We start from the raw sequence: 21,429 nt of genomic DNA on the forward strand, positions 1-21,429 counted from the left end.
AACTGGCTGGCTGGCCGAGCCCAGAGAGTGGTGGTGAATGGAGTCAAATCCAGTTGGCGGCCGGTCACAAGTGGTGTTCCCCAGGGCTCAGTACTGGGGCCGGTCCTGTTCAATATCTTCATTGATGATCTGGCGGAGGGGATTGAGTGCACCCTCAGGAAGTTTGCAGACGACACCAAGTTGGGTGGAAGTGTGGATCTGCTGGAGGGTAGGAAGGCCCTACAGAGGGACCTGGACAGGCTGGATTGATGGGCCGAGGCCAACTGTATGAGGTTCAACAAGGCTAAGTGCTGGGTCCTGCCCTTGGGTCACAACAACCCCATGCAACGCTACAGGCTTGGGTAGGAATGGCTGGAGAGCTGCCTGGTGGAAAAGGACCCCTGGGGGTGTTGGTTGACAGCCGCCTGAACATGAGCCAGCAGTGTGCTCAGGTGGCCAAGAGGGCCAATGGCATCCTGGCTTGCATCAGGAATAGTGTGGCCAGCAGGACCAGGGAGGTGATAGTGCCCCTGTACTTGGCACTGGTGAGGCCGCACCTCGAGTACTGTGTTCAGTTTTGGGCCCCTCACTACAAGAAGGACATGGAGGTGCTGGAGTGTGTCCAAAGAAGGGCAATGAAGTTGGTGAAGGGTCTAGAGCACAAGCCTTATGAGGAGTGGCTGAGGGAGCTGGGGTTGTTTAGCCTGGAGAAGAGGAGGCTGAGGGGAGACCTTATTGCTCTCTACAACTACCTGAAAGGAGGTTGTAGTGAGGTGGGGGTTGGTCTCTTCTCCCTAGTAACAAGTGATAGGATGAGAGGAAACAGCCTCAAGCTGTGCTGGGGGAAGTTTAGGTTGGATATTAGGAAAAACTTCTTTACCAAAAGGGTAGTCAGGCACTGGAACAGGCTGCCCAGGGAAGTGGTTGAGTCTCCATCCCTGGAGGTATTTAAAAGACGGGTAGATGTGGTGCTTGAGGACATGGTTTAGTGGTAGACTTGGCAGTGATAGGTTAACGGTTGGACTCGATGATCTTAAGGGTCTTCTCCAACCTTAATGATTCTATGAATGGAAGATGCATAACACTTTTCTGTACTGTTTTATTTTAAAGTGTTTCTGGCGTTCGTTCAGTAGTTTTGGCTTGATACATTGTCAAAGTATGTTTTATTTATTTCTTTTTTTCTTTTGATGGAACAACTAAATAGTTTGTCCATATAATTTCTGAAGTCTGTTTCCCTGCCATGGTGGATGTATAGATACTGTGTGGTTTTGTTTTTTGGGGTTTTTTAGTTATTTTTGGGTTGTGGTTTTTTTTTTTAACTTCAGCTTTCTGTAACTGTTGTGGAATTGAGTAGGGACACACAATTGAATAGTGACACACAAAATACATGCTAATTTCAAGCACAGCACACAAGCTAGGTAGCAGAGCACAGTTGGTTGAAATAAATATAGTTAGATAAAAACATACCAAATTGCTGTATGAGATATGTAGCTAATAAGTTTTTTAATGAAAACACAGCATGTTTATGTTGGATTCAATTTGTCACAGTACTTTTTTTCCCTTTTTTGTAGTTGATTTTGAAGTTTGCATTTGTTCATAGCTCAGTAACTGGGAGCCAAAGCAAATAGTTCCCAGCTCCTATAAACTACGTATATTAAAAACACGGAGATTAAAAAATGCTTATCATTTCTCATTATCATTTGCTTAACAAATAAGCATATCAAATGCTTGTCACTTATAAAAAATGCTTATTATTAATCAGACAATGACCAGCATCAAGTTGCATAAATTTTTTTTGAGCTTTCTGTTCTGTAAAGATTGTGATAAGCTACATGTACACATTCAATAATCACACAGTTTATAAAGTGTTTTCTTGGCAATCCTTTGTAATCTTGGAATTGTACTATTCATCTTCTAATCCATTATATGTTTTTTATAAAATAATATATTTAGAAATGCTTGTGAAATGTCATTTTGCAATTACTCATAACATCATATTCCAATCTAAAATAGGTGCTCCACTGTTTTAGTTGCTGTACAGACATTAGCATTCTTCACAGGAAGAATTTCTCCTTATGTGAATAGACAAGATGCCAAAAGAATGTGATCTAAAATTACTTCACAGTTCAATGGCAAAATACATTATAGAGCCCAGATTTCCTGTGCTGAAGCATGATAAAATAGCTGGGCATTTTAGGCCAAGGAAATAAAAACTAAATGAACGTTTTTTAGGTGTTGTGAAAGTTTGATTTATTCTTTTTGTAAATGTTCATTTTGGGTGTCACAGCTATTTTAATAAAGATGGGCACTGCATCTAAATATTAAAAAATTTTTAACTTCTGAAAAGATTTAAAGCAAGTAATCCAATACTGGCTGGTAATGCAGATCTGCAGGAAAGAAAAGACATTTTGATGTTTGAATGTTACTTGCCTTCTGTCAATAACTGTGAAATTACAGTTCATGTTTTGGACATATTTCTGTTCCACACTCTACAGTTTAGCTTTTGGATGGTCTGAAGTCTGTGTGTGTGTGGTTTTGGTTTTTGGTTGGTTGGGTGTTTTTTTGTGGGTTTTGTTTGTTTTTTACATACAGCATGTAAAATTTTGGAGCACTGAAAGTAGATCTCTCTAGTACCCTGTTAACCAGTTAAAAATTTCCTTCCACGTTTTGCTTAGGGATTTCATTTAACGGACTCTTTATATTGTCAGCTTTTTTAACGTACCTCAGAAGGGCATGTTCCTCTGTAAGCAAAGATAATAAAAGCTTTCTCCAGTCCTTAAAACTCTGATATGTAACAGGGCTGCTTTTCGAGCAAAACTTCCTTAAATAGCCTGCAGGTACCTTCCTTCAGTATCTCCTTTTCTTTTGTAAGATTCCCTTCAGTTTTTCATTAGGATTTTAGTCACTTATGTCATCCAGATGCCTACAAAGCTTCCTTCCAGTGCTTGCTTACCTTTATGTTTGCTTACTGGAAGAAACTTGTACTTGGGCTTGGATATAATTTACCCATCTTTTGTCTCAGTCAAGAAAACCCCAGTTTTCTTCTGAGTAGTGGGAAGGACTGCTTTGGCACTGTCCACATTTCAAGGGAAATGTGAAATTTCCATTTGGTGACTTAGATTTTCCTTTTGAACTCAGTAGTGGTTGGTTGTATTGAGGAATATGGAGACACATAATGATGATAAACCTTGTAAGAGTGTGTGTCCCAAATATAGTTACAAATCTGAACTGTTAGTCCTGTTCTAGTTTTTGCTGATCTGGCATAAACAGTTTTCTGTGGAAGTATTTTGCACTCACAGTTATTAATTAGTAACTTTTCAGTGCATTGTTAATTTTCTGAAGCTGTTAATGAAGAAAGCTGCTTTTTAATTTGAACTTCACATCTCTTTCTATTGAGTATAAAACTATGGTGATTAAGACAGAAAATAAAGTGATACAAAATTAAATTAGATCTTACTAGGTGTCCTGGTTTCAGCTGGGATAGAGTTAATTTTCTTCTTAGTAGCTGGTATAGTGCTGTTTTACCTCAGGAGAGGGTATTTCAAGGACCCAAAAGGCTACCGGTGGGCTTTTGGTATAGCTGCCTTGGAGACGGAGGAAATTAAACAGCTGTCTACCCTGCCTGGTCTCTCGAAGGACCCCTCTGTTGTGGGGTTGCTGAGGGTCAAAGAACAACAGGTGCCAATCGCTACCACAACAGTGCACCGGCAGCAATATCGCACCAACAGAGACTCCCTGATTCCCATCCATAAGCTGATTCGTCAAGTGGAGAGCCAAGGAGTGATCAGCAAGACTCGCTCACCTTTTAACAGTCCCATATGGCCAGTGTGAAAGTCTAATGGAGAGTGGAGACTAACAGTAGACTATCGGGGCCTGAATGAAGTCATGCCGCCACTGAGTGCTGCTGTGCCAGACATGCTAGAACTTCAATATGAACTGGAGTCAAAGGCAGCCAAGTGGTATGCCACCATTGACATCGCTAATGCGTTTTTCTCAATCCCTTTGGCAGCAGAGTGTAGGCCACAGTTTGCTTTCACTTGGAGGGGGGTCCAGTACACCTGGAATCGACTGCCCCAGGGGTGGAAACACAGCCCCACCATTTGCCATGGACTGATCCAGACTGCATTGGAACAGGGTGGGGCTCCGGAACACCTGCAATACATTGATGACATCATCGTGTGGGGCAACACAGCAGCAGAAGTTTTTGAGAAAGGGAAGCAAATAGTCCAAATCCTTCTGGAGGCCGGCTTTGCTATAAAACAAAGGTCAAGGGACCTGCACAGGAGATCCAGTTTTTAGGAGTAAAATGGAAGATGGACGTTGTCAGATCCCAATGGATGTGATCAACAAAATAACAGCAATGTCCCCACCAACCAGCAAAAAGGAAACACAGGCTTTCTTGGGCGTTGTGGGTTTTTGGAGAATGCATATTCCAAATTACAGTTTGATTATAAGCCCTCTCTATCAAGTGACCCAGAAGAAGAATGATTTCAAATGGGGCCTTGAGCAACGACAGGCCTTTGAACAAATTAAGCAGGAGACAGTCCATGCAGTAGCCCTTGGGCCAGTCCGGGCAGGACAAGATGTAAAAAATGTGCTCTACACTGCAGCTGGGGAGAATGGCCCTAGCTGGAGCCTCTGGCAGAAAGCACCAGGGGAGACTCGAGGTCGACCCCTAGGGTTTTGGAGTCGGGGATACAGAGGATCTGAGGCTAGCTATACTCCAACTGAAAAAGAGATATTAGCAGCATATGAAGGGGTTCGAGCCCCTTCGGAAGTGGTTGGTACTGAAGCACAGCTCCTCCTGGCACCCCGACTGCCGGCGCTGGGCTGGATGTTCAAAGGGAGGGTCCCCTGTACACATCATGCAACTGATGCTACATGGAGTAAGTGGGTCGCACTGATCACCCAACGGGCTCAAATAGGAAACCGCAGTCGCCCAGGAATCTTGGAAGTGATCATGGACTGGCCAGAAAGCAAAGATTTCGGAATATTGCCAGAGGAGGAGGTGACGCGTGCTGAGGAGGCCCCACCATATAATAAACTATCAGAAAATGAGAAGCAATATGCCTTGTTCACTGATGGGTCCTGTCGCCTTGTGGGGAAACATCGGAGGTGGAAAGCTGCTGTATGGAGTCCTGTACGACAAGTTGCAGAAACTGCTGAAGGAGAAGGTGAATCGAGTCAGTTTGCAGAGGTGAAGGCCATCCATCTGGCTTTAGATATTGCCGAAGGAGAAAAGTGGCCAATGCTCTATCTCTATACCGACTCATGGATGGTGGCAAATGCCCTGTGGGGCTGGTTACAGCAATGGAAGCAGAGCAACTGGCAGCGCAGAGGGAAACCCATCTGGGCTGCCGCATTGTGGCAAGATATTGCTGCCCGAATAGAGAACCTGGCTGTAAAAGTACGTCATGTAGATGCTCACGTACCCAAGAGTAGGGCCACTGAAGAACATGAAAACAATCAGCAGGTGGATCAGGCTGCTAAGGTTGAAGTGGCTCTGGTGGACCTGGACTGGCAACATAAGGGTGAATTATTTCTAGGTTGGTGGGCCTATGACACCTCGGGCCGTGAAGGAAGAGATGCAACATATAGATGGGCTCGTGATCGAAGGGTGGACTTAACCTGTGCAACAGTATCCATGGTTGTCCATGAATGCGAAACATGTGCTGCAATCAAGCAAGCCAAGCGCTTCAAGCCTCTCTGGTATGGAGGACGGTGGCTGAAATATCAATATGGGGAGGCCTGGCAGATTGATTAGATCACACTTCCACAAACCCGCCAAGGCAAGCGCCATGTGCTTACAATGATGGAAGCAACCACCGGATGGCTGGAAACATATCCCTTGCCCCATGCCACTGCCCGGAACACTATCATGGGTCTTGAAAAGCAAGTCCTGTGGCGACATGGCACCCCAGAAAGAATTGAGTCAGACAATGGGACTCATTTCCGAAACAGCCTCATAGACACCTGGGCCAAAGAGCATGGCATTGAGTGGGTATATCACATCCCCTATCATGCACCAGCCTCCGGGAAAATCGAAGGATACAATGGACTGTTGAAGACTACACTGAAAGCAATGGGTGGTGGGACATTCAAACACTGGAATACACATTTAGCAAAGGCCACCTGGTTAGTCAACACTAGGGGATCTGCCAATCGAGCTGGCCCTGCCCAGTCAAGACTTCTACGTACTGCAGAGGGGGATAAAGTCCCTGTAGTGCACCTAAAAAATATGACAGGGAAGACAGTCTGGGTTACTCCTGCCTCAGGCAGAGGTAAACGCATTCGTGGGATTGCTTTTGCTCAAGGACCTGGATGCACTTGGTGGGTGATGTGGGAGGATGGGCAAGTCCGATGTGTACCTCAAGGGGATTTGATTTTGGGTGAAAATAGCCAATGAACTGAATTGTATGATGTTAGTTGCTATATAATACTAGATGTCATCACTTCAATGATCACTATGTGCCATATCAATGGTATACAGTAAGAATCACCCAAATTAATGAAGAACAAACTTTGAGGAAACTGAACAAAGTGCAGTGGTGATGGAACCAGAACTGATTTCAGCATACAACAATCCAACACTACGCACCATCTGTCCTGCCCTGAAAGACTGTTATGACAGATGGAGCCTAAAGTCATGAACTAAATGACCTCAACAAACATTTTAGAGGGATAGCGTATAGACTAGGGAAATTGTATCTATATGTGTGTGTGTGTGTGTATATATATATATATAAAAATATATCAAAAGACTGGAAAAGTGGTGGTGATTAATTGGAATGTATTTGAAAGACCTGGGCATGACGTATATGGTATGGAATAAGGGGTAGATACTGTCCTGGTTTCAGCTGGGATAGAGTTAATTTTCTTCCTAGTAGCTGGTATAGTGCTGCGTTTTGGATTTAGTTTGAGAATAATGTTGATAACACACTGATGTTTTAGTTGTTGCTAAGTAGTGCTTACACCAGTCAAGGACTTTTCAGCTTCCCATGCTCTGCATGGCGTACAAGAAGCTGGGAGGGGGCACAGCCAGGGGGCCTGACCCAGATTGGCCACAGGGCTATTCCACACCATATGACGTCATGATCACTATATAACTGGGGCGAGTTGGCCAGAGGGGAAGGGATTGCTGCTTGGGAACAGGCTGGGCATCAGTCAGGGGGTGGTGAGCAATTGTGTCGTATATCACTTGCTTTGTACGTTATTATTGGATTATATTATTATTATTATTACTACTACTACTTTCATTCTTTTTTATTTTACTTCAATTATTAAACTGTTCTTATCTCAACCCAGGAGTTGTCTGATTTTCACCCTTCCAATTCTCTCCCCCACCCCACTGGGGGGGAGTGAGTGAGCGGCTGTGTGGTTCATAGTTGCTGGCTGGGGTTAAACCACAACACTAGGCTTTTTGGGAGTGATTGTTAGTTTAGAAGACTAATAATGGCTATTTGTGGTCTTGATTTAAATCTTTTTTTCTACCAGTTCTAAAGATCCCCTTTCAGATCATGTGGAATAACTAAATATGTTGATGACTTCCCCTCCAGAACTTCTTCAGAAAACATGCACCTAGTGAGACTGGCCCTCATGGAATAAGTGCAGAGGTGATGGACACATACGTTAAGAGCTGTGGTAAGTTACAGTCTTACAGCTGATAACGTCATATCTGAAGTATAAAGGACAGGGTAGATGAGATATTAAGACATTTTAGTTTAGATGACTGCAGATAGGGCACTATGCATGTATTTGCTGTCAGAATTCCTGTGAAAAGAATAGTTTTGAGCCTGGCATTTCATACACAATTCTTTTCCTCAGCCCTCTTTGTTCTCCTTAAAGGAGACTAGAAGTTAAATACTCTTTGCTTTCTAGCAATAATCTTATCTCTGCCTTCACTGCATCATGAATTGGGGTCTTTATAATTCAGGGAGATTTAAAGCATTTAATAATAAATCATCTGTATTTGAGGTAGAAAATTTTAATTTGTTTTTAAAACATCGGGATTTTTGGGGGGTGAGGCTGCATTCAACTTCTTGTTCCATTTGGATGACAAGAAAAAGTGATAGTTCAGTAAAAACTTGTTCAATAAACTGATGGCAATGTTAAAATATCACATTTGCTGTCTATTAAATTAAAAGCAACTTCATTCTACAAAAAGAAGGAATTCAGTTGTTGCTCTGTAGTATCTTCTTTCCCCGTCTCTTTCTGATGACGCAGTCTTTGGAACTGATTCAAACTGGTTAGTGGGTGAAAGTAAGAATTAAAACAGTTTGCTTTAGTTCTAATTTATTTATCACTGCTTGGCTTACTTCTTAGCTTGTAACTACTGCTGACATATACATTCAGATTCATATCAATGTCTAATGCTTGTTTACAGTTGTTCTAAAATATCTTAAGTTCAAAATGTATGCATTCGTTGTGCTTGAAATACTTCATCTTCCTTTGAAGTATCTTAATCCCAATATTGAATGAATTTAGGCTTTTAGTGTTAGGCATATAATTGTGTAGTAAAAAATGAAAATCTAGGCAGTACTGATTTAGAGTTTTAATTTATTACTTCAAATGTTCTTCACACTGCTGATAATCTTGATTATTCTTCCCCAGCATAACCCCTGCCCACAGTCTCTATGGTATATTTATTACTTGTGAACAAGAACTAAGATGTCATATGCTGTTGCGTGGAACTTCTTGCTTTCTAGAAAGGTACTTACATTGATGTTTACAATTTACTTGTTACAGCTGGTTATTGTGTAATTACATACATCCTTGGAGTTGGAGATAGACATCTGGATAATCTTTTACTGACAAAAACAGGTAATTCTTTTTAGCAGTATAATTTTATAACAGCAGTTTAATTTCTAATATGTTGGTACTGTTTTGCTTTATTTTCCTTTTGAGTATAACCCACTGAGTATTGTAGGTTAGAATATATTTTTAAATGTAAAGTTATATTGTGTTATCTAAGATAATATTTGACCCAGTGAATCAAAGTTTAGGTTTAAACTCTTAGTAGTGTGAAGTAGCAGTTGAAGGATAAGAAAGCAAATAAATTAATTGCTCTCTAAACACATTAGCAGGCAAGATACAATGTGTATCTGATATGTGGTTTTGATGTCAGTTTAAGAGCCATTTATACATCTGTAAGTAATGGAAGTCTAACTTCACCTAAACACAGACATGTTTATAAACACTGGGGGCTTTGTATAGTTTTCAGTTGGCTTATTTTACAGTCCTGTTTTCTACTGTCACATTTTTTACACTGAAAGGTGGACCTGTAAGTTGCTTTTTTATTAAACACAAGAATTTTCTTGAGTGATGGTACCTTTCTGAAAGTAGTATGGACGTAGTATATGGTAAAATTTGACTGCCTTTACCTAAGACCAAGAAACATTTCACTGTTACCTTAAACTTGGCTAAAATCATAATTACGTTGTTTTGTTCAGAACTCTTGGTCCAAAGCTGAAAAAAAGGATGCGTTGAAAAATGTTCGTAAAGTGACTTCAGCCCCAAGTATTCTAATCGTTTGTTATCAACCCATTTAATTTTTCATTAAATTGTTACATTCCTGTTAGTAGCTTTTTTAACATGCTATCAGAAAGCAAATTCAAGATCTACTAATTGGATGCCAGTTGTATTTTAATAGTTGTCAAGTAATTCTTTTTTATGTATGCTATTTCAAATACAGTAGATACTTAGACAAGTATTATCAGTAGTCATATGGAATTAGGTGTAATCTTGATGACTTCACTGAGAGGTCCATGCAAATTCTTGTCTCAGATTTGACTTTCTTTTAAACAAAGTGGTTCTGTGAGCTTTCCAGGTCTGCATGTTTTTCTAAGAAATTTACATGATATGTCCCAGAAGTGGGAATGTCACATGAGACCTGTCAGAACAGGATTCACTTCAGCATCTTCTATTCTCTATGAATCTTGTGTTCTTGATGAAACCAAACCACTGTACAGCAAAAAATCCAAGTGTTTTATCATCAGCCTCACCGAGCTGGCTGGACCATTCAGCTCCAGTTGAGATTATATATATTTTTTAAGCCTTCTCTGAAAACAAAGAAGGAAATAGACTCAGTAGTGTCCTGCTCATTACAAATTCACAGCTGGGGGACAGAAAGTAGTAGAAGTTACTGTTTAATCAAGTTCATCCTTTAGTTAGCAGCAAAACTTGTGTATCTTGAAAGTTCAAAATAGCAGATGTGCATTTTGATTCTCCCTAACTTGTTTTAACTTTTTTAATGTTATTTTTTGTTGCCATCTGTATGGATTAATAACAGACCAGGTAGAGTGAATAATTCTAGTGATTCTAAATAAATAGAAGATTTCTCTACTAGAGGAAATGAAAGATTTGAAAATTAAGCTACTCCAACTATTACAATCAATGCCTTGGGGTGGAGGGAAATTCAAGTGTGTTAGTTGAAAAATGAGTTCATGTGTATCAGCTTCTAGGTTTTGAACGAAATAATTTTGTGTGTGCATGTTGCATTATTGCATGCTCCTGGAAACATCTCATCCTCTTCCAGTCAGTAAATGCTTTGTGTCTTGCTTTTTTTACAGTAAAATAGCTTAATAGGGAGTGGAGAGTGATTATTAGGGCACTGTTTTTTATGGCGAGAGACTCTATTTGAAGTCTTCCCAGCAGAGATTTTACCTGCTTCCTGAAAGAGTGCTAATGTCATCTTTTAGACTTTGAGGAGTGAGCCACTTTCAACATCAGAAAAGTTTGTCCAAAGCTGTGTATCGTGTATCTTGAACTATATGTAGGTGTCTGCATATAGTCCTGCTCCTAGCCTTGAAACAGAGCAAGTTCATGCATACTTGTCTGTGGTCTTGAGGTGTTTCCTAAATTATGTTTTGTTTTCTCAGATGCCTAAAATCCCCCATTTTTATAAGGAACTCAGATTTCTAAGTAGGTGTCTAAAGGTTTCACTGTCTAAATATTAGAAATCCAAGGCTTTTATATCTAGCCTTACAAGAATGTAAGAGGCTTGGAGGATGACATCTGTTTCACCTGTTGTCCTATGTAACTTCTCTTTTAGTTTATAACATGAGTCAAACAAAAAACCCTCACCCATATGATTTAGCAGTCATTCAGGAACAGTAATAAACCAAAATGAAAAGTCCAGTTTTGTTTTTAATTTGTAAACATGTGTAATAATTAAGAGCCCTTTAAGATGTAATAAATCTGAAGAAGATGGATTAGAAGCTGGGGTTAAAAACATGATGGTCTAAGAGATTGAAGTGCATGTGTTATGGCACTGACACTGTATATTGAAGGAAGGAAATGTAATTGTTTTACAAAATGTGGAAGTTCAAAGCCTTTACAAAAAGTAGTGTTACACAAAGTTCACAGGCAGTCTAATTTACTGGGAGGATAGAGAATAATTGTATATAAATACCAAGCTATGAGTATGAATTATTACTCATAGTAAGGGTGACGGAGCACTGGCACAGGTTGCCCGGAGAGGTCCTGGAGTCTCCGTCCTTGGAGATATTCAGAAACTGTCTGGACATGGTCCTGGGCAAGGCAGCCAGTTCTAGGTGGCCCTGCTCAACCAGGAGGCTGGACCAGATGTCTGCCAGAGGTCCCTTCCTGCTTCAACTATTCTGTGATTCTGTGAAATAAAGGTTTGAGAGTCATCTAAATTTAGTTGAGAAGGTATGCTTCTTATCAACCAAATTACATAACTTTCAGGAACTTTCAAATACAAACTGCACAAACTGTGTGACACTCCAGAACTAAACAAACTCACTCAACATCTGCCCAAATAAGATGCTGATTCTCCAGTAGACTGTTTTTCAGCTGTGATTACTAGACAAGGGTTTTTTTAAGTATTGTCATACTTGAGGCTGACAAATTTCAAATGAGTAGTGTTTTGAGGAGCTGTGCACTTGAAAAAAAAAAAAAAAACCACATATTTAAGTTGACAAAAAAAAAATCATAAGTTGTTACTGGCAGCTTTTGCCTCTGTCCTTACAGATGCAAATCAGAAGCAATAGCTATGTTAGGAGACAATATGCTATTCACAGTGAAAGTCAATTCTTACAGAATAAAAATTCTGATTAAATACATTTTGTCCTCTTAAAATTACATCTTCAGTACAGTAATTTCTAGATCAAAGGGATTTTTTTTTTTTTTTGCAGTTCACATAATCATAGAATCATAGAATGGTTTGGGTTGGAAGGGACCTTAAAGATCATCTAGTTCCAACCCTACTGCCATGGGCAGGGACACCTTTCACTAGACCAGGTTGCTCAAAGCCCCATCCAACCTGCCCTTAAATCTACAATAGTTGCTTCATATAGAGCTGGAGTGTTCAAGTTCCTAGTTTTATCCTGCTCTTTCTGTTACTATCTAGTATTTTCTGGCACTACACCTTCTCAAATAGGTACCAGAAACTTTCTCCAGCCTTGTTTTTGTAATAGACCTTACACTGAGTGATAGTCTAGTGATAGCATTCATTAATGTCATGAAAATTGCATGTTCAGTGTTGTACCCTGATGCAAATTTCACTTGGGATGATCACTTGAGATATGTGCAACCTTTTTTCTTAGTATTAAAAGATTCCAAATCATCACATTTATTAACTTGATTAATTAATTATTTATTAACATAATGATATAAGCTTCACCTAATTTTCAGTATTAAATATACAACTAATTTCATTTGTCCAAAGCAGGCTTGTTCTTCATTTGTTCCAATTGTATTTAAGTCCTCGAGGAGAACATAAGTCAAGCTTCTCTGTAGAAAGCTCTAAAACTGCAGTACTCCCTCAAGCTGGCTAGTCAGTCTTTACTAGTATAGTGGCTTCAGGCAAGCACCAAGGGGAGCCTTCTGTCCATATTCTGTAATATGGTAATTGGAGCTCCTGGCAGAGGAGCTGGCCAAGCCACTCTCCATTATTTATCAGCAGTCCTGGTCAACTGGGGAGGTCCCGGATGACTGGAAGCTAGCAAACGTGACGCCCCTCTACAAGAAGGGTCTGAAGGAGGATCCGGGGAACTACAGGCCTGTCAACCTGACCTCAGTGCCGGGAAAGATCATGGAGCACATCATCTTGAGTGCCATTACGCAGCACGTGCGGGACAACCGAGGGATCGGGCCCAGCCAGCATGGGTTTATGAAAGGGAGATCCTGTTTCACTAACCTGGTCTCCTTCTATGACAAGGTGACCCGCTTAGTGGATGAGGGGAAGGCTGTGGATGTTGTCTACTTGGACTTTAGTAAGGCCTTTGACACTGTCTCCCACAGCATTCTCCTGGAGAAGCTGGCTGCTCATGGCTTGGATAAGTGCACTCTCCGCTGGGTAAAAAACTGGCTGGCTGGCCGAGCCCAGAGAGTGGTGGTGAATGGAGTCAAATCCAGTTGGTGGCCGGTCACGAGTGGTGTTCCCCAGGGCTCAGTATTGGGGCTGGTCCTGTTCAATATCTTCATTGATGATCTGGCTGAGGGGATTGAGTGCACCCTCAGGAAGTTTGCAGACGACACCAAGTTGGGTGGAAGTGTTGATCTGCTGGAGGGTAGGAAGGCCCTACAGAGGGACCTGGACAGGCTGGATTGATGGGCCGAGGCCAACTGTATGAGGTTCAACAAGGCTAAGTGCTGGGTCCTGCCCTTGGGTCACAACAACCCCATGCAATGCTACAGGCTGGGTAGGAGTGGCTGGAGAGCTGCCTGGTGGAAAAGGACCTGGGGGTGTTGGTTGACAGCCACCTGAACATGAGCCAGCAGTGTGCTCAGGTGGCCAAGAGGGCCAATGGCATCCTGGCTTGCATCAGGAATAGTGTGGCCAGCAGGACCAGGGAGGTGATAGTGCCCCTGTACTTGGCACTGGTGAGGCCGCACCTCAAGTACTGTGTTTAGTTTTGGGCTCCTCACTACAAGAAGGACATGGAGGTGCTGGAGTGTGTCCAAAGAAGGGCAATGAAATTGGTGAAGGGTCTAGAGCACAAGCCTTATGAGGAGCAGCTGAGGGAGCTGGGGTTGTTTAGTCTGGAGAAGAGGAGGCTGAGGGGAGACCTTATTGCTCTCTACAACTACCTGAAAGGAGGTTGTAGTGAGGTGGGGGTTGGTCTCTTCTCCCTAGTAACAAGTGATAGGATGAGAGGAAACAGCCTCAAGCTGTGCCAGGGGAAGTTTAGGTTGGGTTTTAGGAAAAACTTCTTCACTGAAAGGGTGGTCAGGCATTGGAACAGGCTGCCCAGGGAAGTAGTTGAGTCTCCATCCCTGGAGGTATTTAAAAGACGGGTAGACGTGGTGCTTAGGGACATGGTTTAGTGGTGGACTTGGCAGTGATAGGTTAATGGTTGGACTCGATGATCTTAAGGGTCTTTTCCAACCTTGACGATTCTATGATTCTATGGTATGCTGGCTTAATTGATCTTGGAGGAGCTGCAGGAATGAAAATGAGTTAAGTCTGTGTTTAGTACATGGATTTGAAAAATACTAAATATATTTAATGTATTTAAATATAAAAGCTTTTAAAAGCTTTTTGTATTAAAAAAAAGCTTTTATAAAAGTTTTTTTAAAGCTTTTGACATACATTTTGAGTCAGTCTGAAAATCTGCTGAATTTTGAAGTACAGCTAGGGAAGCTATAGTGTTAATGCAGGATAGCCTCATCTTATACTTTCTTTTATACCTCATTCCTAAAAATAAGTAAACTATTTGATATCTAATTAATTTATATGAACTTATATCAGTCAGCTATTCATGTTTTTGAATGTTTTAGATGCATCTGTTACTGATTTAAATTATTATTTATTGTTTCTTATTCCCTATATCCAGAGCAAACTAAAAAAATAAAAGATTTAATAACTGCCACAGGAGTTATTGTTTTGTTCAAAATATTGTCTCTTGACTCCTCAAGGTGACAGGTTTGAATAAGTGAACAGAAAACAGAACCCCCAAACTTTTTAATTAAACATTTTTTGTAACTTAATGGTGGTGGGGGTGTATATATCCAGGTGCCTACTTCAAAAACTTACTGTACAAAAATGAGCTCTAAAAGTAACTTCTGTAACAATTTGAAAAAACTATTGACGGGAGTTTGTTTTTTTTTAGCACAATTAGGTATGCAAAATGTAGTGGTTGTGGCATTTATGAACTAGCAAATACTTTGCTTGCTTATTAAGCATCCTTGTGACCTCCCTTAGAAAATTGACTGCGATGGAATTTGTTTCTTGGGTTGAAGAGTGCTTATGACAGATCTCAAGCAGCCTTCTCTGATGATAGACCATTATTATTCAATGAAATGGTCAAAGAGGGGTTACTAATTGAAAAATATTGGCTGTTCCATTTTTTTCAAGAGTGCTGAGCACCTAAGCTTATGAAAATATTAAAATGCATACAAATGCTGCAGGTTAAAATAACCCTTGGCAAACAGATCTGTCCATAAAGCTGTTCAGTTCCATAATTCTGAAGCAAGACTCTGTGTATGTTCTGTACTATCTGTGACTGTCTAGATAACAATCATTCTAATAATTTTCTACCTTCTTGTTTAAAAGATCTTCCATCTTATGCATACATTTCATTATTTTCTATAAATTAGTCATATAAGACTTTATTTATGTCACTGGGTAGCTTTGTTTTGGATGCAAAACTTAACTTACCTTACAGTTCAAACACACATCACCTTTTTGTACTTCTTAATTTATTTCCTGATGCCTCATTACTGCAGAGTTCAGGAAGATGGTTTCTCTCTGTCCTAAGGAAATCACTTACCAGATTTAATTTATATATACTTTTATTTTTTACATAAATGTTTCCTGGCATATCTGAATTCTTACCATCTTTTTGTAATGCAGGTCTGGTATGACCCAAGTCATTGTTTAAATTATGCATTTCAAGCTGAAAATTCATTTGCAGAACACTTCAAAAATTTATTTTTGCTTTATAAGGTCAATATTTTCCACATAAGAAGTGAGTCAAGAATGTTCCTAGAAATTGACTTCCTAAGAATTATGAATTGTGCTATTTTGATTTCTGTTGACAACATTTTTGTTTGTGTATTTATATAATATTTAATCTCCAGATTATCTAAATGTTTTAGTAGGATTTTTTGAAGTTGCTGGTGTTTCAGTTGTTCGTTTTGTCACCTATTGCATCTCACATATGGTTCAGTACTATTGAAAGGGAATACAGTGAATACTCCCCAATAAATGTCTGAGCAATACTGTAAACAACATGGCTGCATACAAGCTCTTGATAGAGAAGGGAAGTTGCCTTGTGCATTTGAAGCAAGAGGTGTATATAGTTTTTGTCAAGTTAATGCTGCAGAAACATTTTAAAGGTAGTCAGTTGATCTGAGAAGGGAAAGGTAGTCATCAGGTGATGTAACTTGCATTTTAGTACTGAAAAAGTGAAAGACAGACTGGCACATCTGAAATACAATTTCAGATGCAGAATTGCGGTGATGTTTCTTCAGTATATTTGAAAACTTGATAAGTTTTAACCTTACTCAAACAACTCCAAGAATTTTGAAACAGCTTTGAAATCTTCTTCAGTATTTAGTGGCTTCAAAAGGTCTTTCTTAGGATCATGAGTCTTATTTTCCCTTTGGTAAATTTAGCGTACAACTAAAGTAACATATTTGATGCCACAGCAACTAAATAGGATACTAAAAGCAATGCAATATGTATATTAATATCTCAATTTGCTAACAAATTTTAAAGAAGGCGCAAAGAATTAGTAGTATCTGTTATATAACTGTGCATTTAATATCTACTGACCAATTTCAACATTGATTCAGTCTTTGTGAATATACTCCATATGTTTTAATAAAAAAAAGGCAAAAAAAACTCATCTTGTTTGTTAGTACTCTTAATGAATTGGAAATCAGCTCTACTTTTTTAAACCCATAATTTCAAATTGCCAGCTGAAGGTATAAAATACACAGTTATAAGCCTTACAGAAAACAGTGAAGTGTATTTTTTTGAGAGCTGCTTAGCATCTTCTGGAGATTGCACTTCAAGATTTTTTTTTCCAAGTTTGCATCAAGATTTGATACTATATGAAGTGTTGAAATAAGTAATTATGTTTGCCTTTCCTTCTTCTACAGGTAAACTATTTCACATTGACTTTGGTTATATTTTGGGTCGGGACCCTAAACCTCTACCTCCCCCAATGAAGCTGAATAAGGAGATGGTGGAAGGTATGGGAGGCACGCAGAGTGAACAGTACCAGGAGTTCCGTAAGCAGTGCTACACAGCCTTTCTCCATCTCCGCAGGTAACAACACTATTTTGATGCTAAAATTTATTAGAGCCACCAAAAAGCAGGAGAGGAGTAAATGAATTGGAGAAAATTTCTGTTGAAAATTCAAAACTTGTTTGAAGTCTGAACGTAGACACAAGAATTTGTACAAAACAAAGGAATGAAAATGTCACAGCATTAGTGTAATGTGGGGCTTGAATGTAATTGTCCTTCATGTTAAGGTCCCCGATTTTGCTTGTTGAATAACCTAAATAGCTTTTTTCATAACTCCTGTCAGGTATTAATTTATATCTTGCTTTTTGGATATGTTCTTGCCCTTAAGGAACTTTTTCTCTGATTATTGATGATCAGTTAACTCTTCTTTTTAACTCTGAGTCATTACTCATTTGCTGCTTTATCCTCATCCAGTTTAGATTAGTGATCAAATTCTTTGGCTTGAAGACGGCATACATAAGCTTAGTTGGGTTCAGGTCCTGCGGGACAAAAATCAGCTACTTGTTGTGGCAATCAAGTAGGTTAACAGTTTCTGTAGATACCCAGAACTGTGACAGCTAAAACCTCTTTAGATCAGATCTCTCCTTTAGACTTGGAATCAGCTTCATTATTTTGCAGTGACCATATCACTCACCATCAACTTCCTGAGCCAAGTAGCTCAGCTTTGCTCTGTTTGAACAGAATGCGGATAAGCACTCTTGGTCTGTCCAGTGATTGATTTAGTACATATTCCATGGAGATGAAAGAATTTCACTTTAATATCAAGATCACATAATGCAAGCCTCCAAATATGTGGAAAAAAATTAGTAATATGAAAAGCATATGTGAAAAATACATGTAGTAAGAAAAGTAGGCATTCAGTGATCTGAAATAAAAATGCTGTGTTCTCTCCTTGTTAAAAGGAGAAAGAGTAAGGAGTTGGTTTATGAACTGACATTATTAATGGATTAAAAGCAATTCAACAGCATGAAAAAACAACAGCATGTTGTCAGCAAACAATATTCATTACTTCAGAGAACAATCAGGAAGGCTAATGTATATTCCAAATTTTGTTTAAAACTGTTTTGTAATATTGTGTTTCCTATTTGTGAAATACTTGAGTTTTTATTGTTTAAACCTAGCTGTTTCAATGGAAGGATCCGTTGTGTCAGTGAACGATTATCCATTGCATTAATTTATGTAATGATTTGCTACAAAGATCATCATTAAGTGTGGAGTATAGCAGTAATTTGGGTATAAAACTAAACTGTAAATCAAGATGGTTTCATTTTTAATGTGTGGGATTGTAGTTGTAATATAGTCTTTCCAATATTTGTTCAGTTTAATAGGAAAGTATTTTTATATGGTTCTGGATAAATATCTTTAAGGGTTTCAACAAAGATAGCATAGGATAATATTAGTATTACTATAACTATAAGCAGCTAGAACTAAAAATTGAGATTACTTGCTTATTGAAAAAAATAATTAGAGGTGGAATGGCTTAGTTCTAACAGTTCTGCATGTTGATACAAACCTGTTCACAGATACTTCTTCTGGCTAAGTAGTGTGAAATCATAATGTCCGATTGCTAAGACAAAATGCAAAATCTGTTATCTCCATCATTTTGTGTTTTATTCTTTCTTCTTTATTTCAATGTGGTATAGACAATTCTCTACATATTTCAAGTGCTGTATCTCAGTGTTTCAGGATTCCTGGTGGAATGGGTGTTGTATAGTGAAAACAAAAACAATTTAAAACTTATAAATGGAAAAATAGTTTTCTTCATTGTTTTAGGTTGGAAGCAGTTTGGCATATGATCATTGGTGTGCAGTTTTTTGTTGGGTTTTTTGTTTGCTTTTTTCAAGGAGTGGGGGAGATGCTTTCCATTTTTTTGAGCAACAATAATCAGTCGTGTTTTGTCAACAGTGCTGTAATGAAGGAGCAGCCTCTGTGTTCTGAATGTGTTGCAGGGCAAATTGTGGCTGACAGCAGATCTTGCATCCTCACTTGGGCTGTAGCAGCCCTTTACACCTTCGTTATACGCATTGAGCCTATTTAAAGATGTTTAAGTCCTGTTATGTGTCAGCATTCCCCTTCCTCCAAGAATTCCCAGTTTACACATCCTCAGCAGGATCCAGCAGAGAAGAATCCAGTGTTAACATTTGAAAGTTTTTCCCAGAGTGAGGTTCTAGGTTGATTGTAAGCATTTCCCCTGTGTTAGTAATGTGAGAAGTTTGATGTTCGGTTTGAGTTAATAGGCATAGTTAGGGACAAAGGATTGGGAAGTAACAGGAGACGGAAGCTGTAGTTTGGGCTGAGATACTTGCTCTGTATGGATGGGGATATCCAGCTGGCTGGACCAGAGTGTTTTGTTTGTTTTTTTTTTTCCCCCCAGTCTATTCCAAGTGGTATAGTGGACAGAGGAGACCATATAGATCTGAATGAGAAAACTATAGGCAACAAGTGGAAAGCTGTGATGGCCTTGGGAAGTGCTGGTTGTTTGGAAAGGTTGTAGCTAGGCAGTGCAGGGTCTAGATAGTCGTCTAAAAGCTGGGGGTAAATGGTGAAGAGGGAAGAGCAAAAGTGAAACTGGTTGGGATCAGTTCAGTTTTGCTTCAGTCTGGGCTGCGAGGAAATGCTTTTGGAAGAATAAGTGCTATAGTTCATTATAGCTGTTTGGGACATGATAGTAATTGAGGAGTATACATATGTCTTGAAGAGAAGAAATGAGTCCTGGGGGAAGCCAAGTTATATTGCAGAGAAGGAAATCCGACTTTAAATTTAGGAGTTTTTGAGTTAGACCAGGTAAACAGGCCTTTAGTCTGGGACTGCAGATAACTATACTTTCCTGTCCTATCTTCGTAAGGGAAGTTTGTGGCTTCAAATTTGATAACGTATTGAAATATCGACTGCCTAAATGTTCAGTTAGTTTAAGACATCTATATGCAAAGGGACCAGTAAATGTTAAAAAATTACATCAAGTGCTTAGGATCAAATGCATAATTGATGATATATTAAGCACTTAAAAGCTGCTGTTCTCAGAAAAGATGGCAGCAAGAATTTGAACTTCTATCTGATGTGGCTTTCTTGGTATATGTGAGGCCTCTTCTATGTAGGAATAGAGTTATTTTGTTGGATTTCTTAAACTTTTACAGAAACTCCATGTTTTTAGTACTTCATGTTCAAACCATAAATTTAATCAACCAACCTCCAGTGCTGCTGAGTGCTCATTTATTTTGAAAATTAATTTGTATGGGGCTTTGAGGAAAACAAAGAATGCATTTACGTGAGAAGGATTCAGGGTCAAGTTTAGGTGCTTAATTGAAGCTCCTTAAACATAGAAAAACTGTGTTCTGGCTGTGGATGGAGGTCAGCCATTCCAGAGGCCTTTGTAATGTAGATGTCAAGGACAGTGATATGACTTGCCTGACAAAGGTGTTTGGTTATTTTTACAGGTCAGATTACTAACTCTGGTATTTCAGCAAAATGTCTAGTCTTAGGATGAATTTGGGCTGTCAGTTGACCAGTTGTGAACATCTTGGCCTATTTGCCAAGGATGTTGTCTATTTGTCTATGGGAAGGATGACAGCCAGCTGTCTATAAAGTAGGAAGCTCTTACCTCTCTTTTCAAGCCTTGTTTTTTGAATAAATTTTCTAAAAAAAAAAAAAAAAATCTATGAAATGTAACAAGAATCCTAGAAGCAGCTAACAAATTTACTTAAGCTCTTTTTCATCTTTAGACCGCCATCTAGATGTTACCGAGTTAAAGAAATGTTGGGGTAAGGGGCAGAGACCTGCAGACAGTATAGTGAGCAGTTCTTTCCTAATTTTTGTCTCATCCCACTCCATACTCCCCCTCCCCCCCAAATTACCTTTTCTTGAATTTTTTTTTTTTAAATGAGATTCTTCAGGTGACCTTATAGAATCATAGAATCGTCAAGGTTGGAAAAGACCCTTAAGATCATCGAGCCCAACTGTCAACCTATCACTGCCAAGTCCATGTATACCATGTCTTCAAGTACCGTATCTATCTGTTCTTTAAATACCTCCAGGGGTGGAGACTCAACCACCTCCCTGGGCAGTCTGTACCAATGCTTCACCACCCTATCGGTGAAGAAGTTTTTCCTAATGTCTAACCTAAACCTCCCCTGGCGCAGCTTGAGGCTGTTTCCTCTCATCCTATCACTCGTTACTAGGGAGAAGAGACCCACGCCCACCTCGCTACAACCTCCGTTCAGGTAGTTGTAGAGAGC

At 39.5% G+C, this 21,429-nt stretch overlaps 1 protein-coding gene across 1 annotated transcript in view; it reads left to right on the forward strand.

Annotated features, from left to right (window-relative positions):
* The window catches only part of PIK3C3 (phosphatidylinositol 3-kinase catalytic subunit type 3), a 98,163-nt gene that overhangs the window by 42,070 nt on the left and 34,664 nt on the right, over positions 1–21,429 (forward strand). The window contains 3 exon segments of the mRNA XM_087763679.1: positions 7,536–7,620; positions 8,725–8,799; positions 17,050–17,218. Coding sequence (XP_087619805.1) covers positions 7,536–7,620; positions 8,725–8,799; positions 17,050–17,218 — 329 coding nt within the window.

The sequence above is a fragment of the Nipponia nippon genome, unplaced genomic scaffold, assembly GCF_047370975.1.
Source record: "Nipponia nippon isolate SJK-2023a ecotype South Korea unplaced genomic scaffold, ASM4737097v1 scaffold_29, whole genome shotgun sequence".
Taxonomy (NCBI): Eukaryota; Metazoa; Chordata; class Aves; order Pelecaniformes; family Threskiornithidae; genus Nipponia; species Nipponia nippon.